The sequence below is a fragment of the Scyliorhinus torazame genome, chromosome 13 (genome assembly GCF_047496885.1).
Source record: "Scyliorhinus torazame isolate Kashiwa2021f chromosome 13, sScyTor2.1, whole genome shotgun sequence".
NCBI lineage: Eukaryota > Metazoa > Chordata > Chondrichthyes > Carcharhiniformes > Scyliorhinidae > Scyliorhinus > Scyliorhinus torazame.
The window spans coordinates 55,109,175-55,119,349 of NC_092719.1; the positions used below are offsets into that span (position 1 = coordinate 55,109,175).

At 43.3% G+C, this 10,175-nt stretch overlaps 1 protein-coding gene across 12 annotated transcripts in view; it reads left to right on the forward strand.

Moving 5' to 3' along the window:
- Positions 1–2,803: 2,803 nt before the first annotated feature.
- Positions 2,804–10,175, forward strand: part of anks1b (ankyrin repeat and sterile alpha motif domain containing 1B) — a 1,303,035-nt gene continuing 1,295,663 nt past the window's right edge. For 6 of the 12 annotated variants that reach the window (XR_011934063.1, XM_072471544.1, XM_072471547.1 and 3 more), the window contains exon 1: positions 2,804–3,285. Coding sequence is in view for 11 of the 12 variants with exons in the window: in XM_072471544.1 (XP_072327645.1) it covers positions 3,155–3,285 (131 nt within the window). In the remaining variant the exon portion in view is untranslated. The remainder of the gene's footprint in view (positions 3,286–10,175) is intronic. The other 6 variants (XM_072471552.1, XM_072471545.1, XM_072471551.1 and 3 more) reach the window with 2 other exon arrangements.

The window sequence follows — 10,175 nt, forward strand, 5'->3', positions numbered from 1 at the left end:
ACCAACGTTGGTTCCGCAAAATCCACTGGCAGGATAGGGGTACCAATGTGAAAGTCCTCTCCCAGGCCCCTATCCCCAGTATTGAGGCATCGGTTATGCTCGACCAGGACGGTACAGTGGTTAACACTGCTGCATCACAGCACCAGGGACCCGGGTTCGATTCCAGTCTTGGGTGATGTGGGGAATTTGCACATTCTCCCCGTGTCTGCATGGACTTCCTTCGGGTGCTCCGGTTTCCTCCCACTGTCCAAAGATGTGCAAGTTAGGTGGATTGGTTATGCTAAATTGGCCGTAGTGTCCATAAAAGCTGATGGGGATATTGGGTGGGCAAGTGGACCTCGGTAGGGTGCTCGTCGAGAGGGTGGTGTAGACTTGATGAGCCGAATGGCCTCCTTCTGCACTGTAGGGATTCTATGACCAGCTGCGATGGGCAGGCCACATTGCCCACATGACTCCCAAAACAAGTGCTTTACTCCAAGCTCCACAATGGCAAGCAATCACTAGGAGGGCAGAGGAAATGCTACAAGGACAATCAAAGCCTCCCTAAATAGTTCCTGTTGGCCATTGTGATAGCCAAGCTGATTATTTTTTGATGTTCCAGCAATCAACTCCTGAATGGTTCACTTTACCATTTTGATGAGATAGGATGGGGCCTCCATAGACCCTACTTCCCCATGAAATGGAATGCGGCTGCACAGATGCAAATTGGCAGCCATGAAGCATCTGTATTTCAATGAAATGTCCCTTAAAGTTTAACGTGAAACCAGCTGATGAGATTTAAAAAATCAATTCCATATGATATCTTGTGATATTAGACATACTAATGTTGGTTCAGGGCTTCTAAAACCATAATGTAGCGACAGGGAGACAAAGCAGAAGCCCCCTGCTGAGGTGATGCACAGGTACAGTAGTTTAGAATATCAATGTAGGGGATTGGATTTGTAATTTTCCACGTGATTAGTTCTCAATTTCAGTAATGGTCAGGAGGTGATGAGATGGTGATTGTCCCAATATGCCCTTGTACCACTCGTGATCAGATTAAGACTCAAAATACGCCTCAGGGGAAGTTACTCACAATGTGAGACAGAAGTCTCAAAAACAAGCAGGTAGGATTAAAATTAGGATCTATAACAGATCAGGTAATTAGGGCGAGACTGACAAGGGAAATTATTTATTCCGTCATTGCAGCATCCTTTAAATAAGAGAAAAATGTTAAGTATACAAAACAAGACGTACACCACTTTAAACACTAATGAAAGGTATGAGAGTGCGGAAGGACGGATAGATTTTTCCAGTGGATATTTAACATATTTCTCTCAGGAAAAAAAAAATTGGCTTTGGAGATGTTTTTATTTGCTGCATTTTCCTGCAGGCGGAGTCCCTGTTATAATACCCGTAAAACAAAACTAGCTAGCTGAGTTCAGTCCAGTGCTCCGTCGCTATCATCACTCACATCTACAATGGTTGAATGGCTGCGTTTCCTGCATTCACAGCACAAAACTGGCTCACGCGTGTCTATCCCCCTTTTATAATAGACTGCTGAGCTGAGCAGAGGCGGGCGGGTGGGAGATTTGTCTGAATTGAGGATCTACCGGAAAAAAAAACCCAAAGCCGGTTATAATTTTGAGAGTATAGGAAGTGAATTTACATCGTCAAAACAGAACTACAGGAATGAGGTCCAATGAAAGATCACATTCAAAACATTATTCCGCGTTGTGCTCTTTTAGATGCTGATCTACCTGCTGTGGGATCCCAACATTTTTTTAGTTTAAAGAACACACATGTGGCTGCGACTTACTGCTGGGAACGTTTAGTGTTCATGTGAGGTATTTCACCCCACCTTTTAATGGCGCCAATAATGCAATTAAAATAAATGGCTGATCTGACTGGCTGTGTTCGTATTGGTGCTGCCCCTCAACTGATCTGATTGGCTGTGTTAGAGTGCTGCCCTCCAACTGATCCGATTGGGGTTGAAGGATGTCAACCAAGAAACAAAGCTTGCTTTATTTTATTGCAAAACGTTGACAGAGGGCGGAACGCTGATGATCAGTTTAAAACAAATCTAATGGTTCACACGTTCATTTATCCAGATACCGATAGTTCAATACAGCCATAAACACATGCAATAAAGTGAAGACAACCTGTATAGACAACACAGAAATATCACCCATAAATGACTCCAACATTGTTGTCACCAGAATATGTACAATAGCTAACACAAATATCACTTGGCAATAAAGGTACAAGGTGGAGAGAGTGTCCGCTGTTCTTTTCTAAGAGCAAACAATAACTTGAAGGCATCAAACTATTTGAACACAAAGGAATTGGAAGGAGTTGGGAAGAGCAGAACTCTGCTGCACCCCCCCCCCCCCCCCGACACAGGGAGTGTTTCGTGATCGTTGGTGTGCCGGCGCGTTTGTCTCTTCTGTACAACCCTCCTACTTACGCCGGATTCACTGTACATTAAAAATAATCACCCCAACTTAACGTCGTGCAATTATTTTTAAACTGCTGGTACACACGCACAATGCATATTAAGTGGTGGTTAAATTGTCTTGCAGCCACGGTAGCGTGAAGCAAGGCACAACTGTCGGGTACCTGGCTGAGACCATTAGCCTAGTGACCCACACAACTTGGCCTTTTGTATGTGTGAGGGAGAGAGGGTCTCAGGCATTGCTCAGTTGTCAGTCAGTCACTGCTGCTGCACATTAGGCTCGGGGTTGGCGAAACCGCAGTTCACGCCCTGATGTGATTGACAGGGCGGCGGGGCTGGCTCTCTGTGAGGAGGGGGTGGGACTGCTCGCTCGCTGGCTCTGCCCCCCCCCAATGTGTGACAGATAGCGGGGGGAGAGCAGCAATCCGGCTTTCACAAGCAGAGAGAGAGTCGAGCGCGGATAGCGGGAGGGAGCTGTCCCTCTATAAGCCGGGGCTCCGTTAGCCCAGCGCTCACACCTCTCTCCCCCTATGTGTGCTGCCTAGAATCTGCCTTGGCGGCTGCTCTCGCCCTCCTGGAGTTTCGCTTCTGGATTTCACACAGCCCCGCTCTGAAGATGAGACTCGGCTCTTTACGCCTCTGAGCACGCGTTTGCCGACTGGAAATTTGTACTATATTTCTCTACAGCCCCTCTCCCTCCTCCCCCCCCCTTTCTGTATTATGGGGAAAGAGCAGGAACTTCTGGAAGCCGCTCGGATTGGGAATGTAGCCGTGGTGGAAAAGCTGCTAACTGGCAAAAGGGGATTATTGGGCAGTGGTCCGAGCTCCATCCCACTCTCCAGCCTGCTGAGGTGAGTGAGTGAGGGAGATTCCCAGCCTCTTTCTTCTCTTCCGTTTCATTGAACAGCGTGGAAAATGTGTATTTTAGTGCAGGCTGGCGTGACAAACCAGAACCAGCGGGAACACTTGCCCCAGACTTCAGAATTGGGGAAGTGAGAGGATTGTGTGTGAACCTTCTGTGAATTTCCTACTCGGGGTTGATTTGAAGGAATATGCACATTTCAGAGGAATGTGCAGTGGCGAGGCACCACTAGTCTTTCAAATGCTGGAGTGTGTGCCTTATTGGTGTTGGGGTTGTAACTGTGTGGATTATTATGGGTTGGTTGTTTGAAAGGCAATTTCCTTTAATCCCAATCTGCTCCACCCTCCCCACAAAAAAAAAACAATTCCTCAGCAAGCTTGGGACATTTGACGTGACTCTTGGGACGGTGTGGCCCTATTGGCCGGGCTAAGAGTTTGTACAGGTACACAAGTGATTAAAGGTTAACGTGCCGTGATGTGAACCGCGACATAACGTGTTTGCAGAAAAGTTGGCAGAATCATGTGCAGAGTTTATTTTGTCAGTACGTTTAAGTGATAGTTACTTTACAGACTATTTGGTTAAATACGATCTCTTCCCCACCCCCACAAAAATAACTATTCGGACGCCTGATGTTCCTGGAACTGAATATTGATCTACAATCGTATCCCAAATAGGTAAACACACTCGAGGAGGAAGGAATTTGAAATACTAGAGAGGGAGTGTGTGTGTGTGGGGCGGATGGGCACTAGGACCAGGCTCTGGAATGGGAACATCATGAGGGAAATGTTAAAGCTGCGGAAGGCTGGCGGTTACACACTCCCAACATCATCGAAAAATACAATGTTTCCCATTTTGATACATGTATCAAAAAGAAAATAACACAGCAATGAACGACCGACCCCGTCGTGTTCACATTCGCTCCTGCTATCAGTCTCTGTTGTGTGTGGGGGTGGGGGGTATTTTGAAAGGCGACTTTTGTGTTTGGGATGAGAGGGAAGAGGACAAAGCCGACACGAGGAGGTAATTCCTCCTCCTCGCCGCCGTGCCCAGCCCTTCATTTGTGTTCGACAATCGGGAGGGATGGGATGGGATTCCCCAGATGGAAAGCAGCGTTCACACCCCTTCCCGGGCTGTGCAGGTTCACCGGAGATCTCCCCTCAACTGTTTATTCTGAATCCCGGTCACCCCCCCCCCCCCCCCCCCCCAACAACCTTGTTCATCCTTTTTCCGATGTGGTAAATGGCTCTTGATGGATGGAGAGGGCGATGGAGCCACATGAACGGGGACCGAATGGAGTATGTGTGAGTGTGTGTCACGGCTGAAGTTTAACTCAACCTTTCAGCTGGACAGCGCCGGTCTCGTTGAAACCCCCTCATCTCAAGCCATGCGATAACTTTTATTTTTGAAATCCAAAGCGACAGATTCCTTTCTTTAGGTAGAGAAAGTCCTCTTATTTGCATAACATGGCGTTGGTTCAGCGACATTACTGCTGGATGTTTGGAATAGCTGGGATAGTTCAGCCGGGATGGTGGGTGGGTGGTTTATGGATGAACATTAGACACATAACATGTAGGCTACATCATCCCAGTGCAACAGGGGTCATTTCCCACAGCACCTGGCTGCTGCTGACTGATAACCTTTAATTTCATGGATAATTGTTACACCTCTAAATTCAGAGAAGCTAATGATATATAAATGTACACACACATCCGTGTGTATATACATATATATATACATCGTATATTTGTGTATTTATATATGTGTGTATCTTTTATATATCTACAAATTAAGATGTTTATGCTATGATTTTACATAGATATAGCGACAAAGCAGTCCTCAAACTGCAGGGTAACTATTGGAGAAATATATAGATCTATGGGTTGACATCTATAAATGTTTAGTGCTTCTAAAAGGAGAAATGATTCCATTACTGACGTGCTGAACTATTTTGGATTGGGCGCATGAACTCATGTGAAGGTTTCGATTATAAATACTGGGTTGCTAATACTAATAGTTTTCAGTAAACCGTTGTCTTGATCACCTGGGGAATAAAATCAACTTGTGTGCACATCATCCTTGCTCCTTGCAATAATTACATGGGAGGATAATATTTACCCAGAAGTAGTAGTAAATCAGTAACCTTATCCAGGACCATGGAGATGGCATGACAAACAATACTTCAGAACTTCATAGCAAGTGCCTTGTCCCAGAATGACAGCACAGCCTTGACATCAGCACCAGTTATTCGTCATCCTGATTAGATAAAGTGACTCTCCAGCGATGAGGGGACTAACTGAAGAACTATCAAGCAGGACAGAAACTCCTTTGTATGTGCACTTGGTTTGAAAATCTGTTGCTGCTGCTATGTGTAAATATCTTTGACCATTATGACCAAATACCTACTTTTCTTTTGTTTTGCACTGATCCCTCTTTCTTACTTTATTTGAAGTCCATGTTTGAGTGCTTACATCTTTTTTTTTTTGAAGATGAAACTATTAACATTTCTTCATCTGCTGGTTTGATAAACCTGACCTTTGCTTTCAGCTGCAATGCAAGAATTTCAACATTGCTGTAGTATAAGGAGTAGAGGGCGAATGTGGGACTGAGAACAGTAACGGGCACACAGTGATGTAGGGGAGCACATGACTTGCAGACTCAGTCAAGTTTTGCGCAGAGCTGTGTGTAGCAGCAAGCATGGAGAGAGCACCAGCTTGCACCCTGTACTGTATATTTGTAGTTCAAAAAACCTACAGTTGACCTACAAAGACTTCTTCAGACCTATTGGAGTATAACCGACATCCTATGACATGGTGTCAATGGTGTTGTTATTCACACAGAACTACAAGTTCCTGAGTACTCCAACAACAACAAAAAAAGAGTATCTTGTCTGGGACTTCAGCTCTGAACTGTCTTCTCTCTTTGTGGAGCAGGTTTGTCATTCTCGTTGCAGGTGCTGGAACACTTTCCATAGACAGATCAGCCACCCACCCAAGAGGCCTCTACTGGAGGATGTAAAAGTGAGCGAACTGCCGTCTGATTAGTCTTGAGCTCCAGCTCTGACGATGGTACATCAGGTCAACACTGCAACCACCAAACATACACTGCAACACCCAGCCAGCATGCCAGCTATCCGGAACATGACAGCAGCCTTCCATTGCTGACAGTGAAAGGCAAAGGTGAGCATTTCTGTAAACACCATTCTCGTCACAGGAATGCTTATCCTCATGTAGAAACATGTAGAGGACATTGCCACGACCCACCTGACAACAGAAGAAGCAAAAGGAATCACCAGGAGATTAGCATAGCGTTTGTCCACTCTGCAAGAAATGGGTTTGGGTAGCAACCACCAACCAGCACAACAGCGGAGCTGACCAAGTGCGACTCAACTCAAAAGAGTGGAAGAAAAGAATGAGAACATATTCAGATGCCAGAAGAGCCAGCAGTGATAGAGTCTACCAGTCCTCCGTCAGTAGTGCAAACAAGAAATGGAAGGGCTGTGAGGCAACCAGACTGTCTGAACCTTTCAATTCAAGGACTTGAAGGGGGAGATGGGGGTAGTGATAATGTAGTAATGATGTAAATGTAAGACATAAAGTAAAGTCGCCATAGTTCCAGATGACAATGGGCTGCTTTCCCCTGTTGAGGGGGGAGAGCTGACTCGTGGTGATTTAAGCTGAGGATCACCACAATTCAAGCGAGGAGCAAGGTTGAGAAGGTGGGAGCCTTCATGAATAACCTTAGCCGGTACGGGAATTGAACCCACGCTTTTGGCCCTACTCTGCATCACAAACTAGCTGTCTAGCCAACTGAGCTAAACCAGCCAACTGAGTATAAAGTAGACTATAATAACTTAAAATATATTGGATAAAGACTGGGGTGGGGGGGGGGGGGGGTGGGGTGGTGGTGGAGGATGATGTAGTATAGGGTTAATGTGGGATGCAGTACAATACTGCCCACACATTGATGTAAGAGAACACATGATCTGCACTCAGGATCATTTTAGTGTTAGATTGAGCAGTGTGTACCAGAAAACATGAAGATAGTTTCTGGCTTGTACCCCATTACTGGAAATAATTGTAAATAGTTTTAAGATTCAGTAAAAAAAACTTTGTTCACCTACACATGACTACCAAGACTTCAGACTTACTGAACTGTAAGTAAAACTACAACAATTGACCTGAAATGACAGCAGAGATATTTTCATCTTACAGAAGTTTATAAAAAAAACATGCAAATTATGCTTTTTGGTAGAAGACATTTCGGAAACAATAGAGACCAACAATGATCTCTAAATCAGATACAAGCTAGAAGACCAAAGTATTGTAAAGAAAACTGAGGTGGTGTGAAGCAAGTGTAAGTTTTATCACTGCAATACTTTGTAATTCTTGGAATATGATTTAGTTTATTTGTGAAGTTCGAGCATTAATATGCACTTTGATAATGGTTTGGAAAATACAAAGCAATAGCAGACGTTATTGTAATTCCATCTGACCTTGATCAAAAGCTGGTGACCATCAAGTACTAAATGATAAATTCCTAACACCAGTTTGAATCAAGATGCATTAAGTATTATTCAGAGAGGAAACTTGATAGCTAGTAAAGTCCTCAACTAAACGACTAGTGCTCCATATATTATGAAAACAATTAAAACTGCAAAAGTCTTACTTGTTCCAGGTAATTTGTTTTTTAAAAGACCACGCAGTGTGCATGTTTTGGTTTTATAATGCATGAACTTGTCCACCATAGCCTGTCTTTTTGTTAAATAGTAGTTTGTTCTTGCATTTAAGGTTAAAAAGCTCAAGATTTGCTGAGAAATGAAATAGCGTTTTTATTTAATGGGAACATTTTGTGAGGGCCACGAAGAATCCAGCACGAGTTTTAAGGATACAAAGTAATATTTATTTACAATAACATATATATATATAACAGCAGCAGCAACTTCCCTTGCTGCACACTCCTTCCTGCTGTTTCCAAACTGGCCAGCTTTTTTTATACTTGGAGTTTACTAATGGTTTCTCCGCCCCCCTCATTGGGGAAGCTCATACTCCCACAGGATTGTGGGATTGTCATTAGTCCCCAGCCAATGGTAAGTAGGCAGGTTATAACAGAACACCAGTGCAAGTGAACAAAGGCTCATAGTTTGTGACTTAAGTTTGAAGAGGAAAGAAGACTTGTAGACTTAAGAAATAGTGATTAGGTGATGCCAAGGTGTTCAAGTGTGTAGTTGGAGAGGGAAGACTGGGTGTATGTGAATATGCTTCTGTGGTATTGAGATGCTAGGAGAAGACTGGTGTATTGATTCTTATTGTTAACATAATGGATACGCAAGACATGTGGAATGATGTATTTGCAGCTTACAAAATGAACAAAAGAGTAACTGAACACAAATGTTAACAAAGCCGTTGTTCATCGGCTTGAGGGTTCGATTGCCTCATAGATGCAACAAAAAGGTTGTCATCTAGGTGTGTTAGAAGTGGGAACGGTATTCAAGTCTTGGGCAGACTTGGGACTTAGTGTAGAGTTGAGATGTTGAAGAACAAAAACATGGACTACAAAAGAGGCCACTATAGCTTTTTTGAGACAGTGCTAGCAATGGAGAGGATGTGGAAATTCCATTTGAGTAGAGGCGGAAATGGATTCTAAATGGCACAGTTGTGGGAGGAGAAAAAGTCAGTTGGGGGGGGGGGGGGGGGAGAAACGGTATGTAGGAGTGTTTAGTTCCATTTTAGAGATTTGAAGACATGAAAGTTGAATGTCAGTTTGTTCAGCATGCACAGATATTAGGAGTAATGGATATTGAAGATAATTCAAAATATAAAGTAGGCAAAACAATGGAGGAAGCACAATAGAAATATGAGTAAATGCAAAAGACAAAATAATCAGTGAAGAACATGAGATAAATTAAGTCAAAAATTGGAGAGTGGCAACATTAGAAGGATGAAGGTTTGCATTGTCGTCTCTATTCATATGGAAGAGAGTATTAAAGTATACTTGAATCCTGCAAAGTGACCTCCAAAACCTGTAAATCATTGCCAATAAATATACAGATAATGGGACAAATGTACATGGCTTGATACTGAGAAAGAGAACTTGCTTGCTTTGACTAGCATCTAAATATAGGATATCTTTGTTTCACAGCCAATATATTACATTTGAATTTTAGCCATTGTTTTTATGTTGGAAAACATTGCAGCCAACTTTGTTCAGGGAAGTCCTGTGAGCAGAAATTATATCCATGATCCGTGAAGTCTTTTTTCGTCCTGGTCAAGTGGCTGATGGAATTGCTATTCAAACAGTGCACGATTATAGTTTACATTTTCCCAAACAGGCATTGGTTTAACTTTTTAAACAATACATGATATTTCTGACAATACAGCATTTCCTCAGTGCTGTACTGAGAAAATTACACATACGCATTGATAACATGTGTTGTCCAATGTTATCTCTGTAGCAAATTATGATGGCTACAAGTGCTTTAATTATATAAAATAACATCCTTGACATTGCAAAGTGGAGAGTGACAGAGAATACACTGGTACCATGGAGGGGGGAAACGGGGGACTTTTGAGGTTTGGGGAAATTATCAGGAGCCTCTCTCTTTCTCATCTGAGTGTGCAGTGCTGGTAGAAAAAGAATGTGGAAAACATGTTATCTTTCATTGCTGACGTTTATCAGCATTGTGAGCACCAGTGTTCGCCCTAACCTTCTAACCCCTTCTGAGTAAAATTACGTCTTAATCAAGCTTGCTGTTTTAATTGATCAGGAGGCAGAGATTCATAATAGAAATCTCCTCCTTCCAATCTGAACCAGTATTATCTGAGACAATACTATGGGGTCTGTTGAAGGTGTCTTGTCTGAGGCTTAAAACCTTCCTAAATC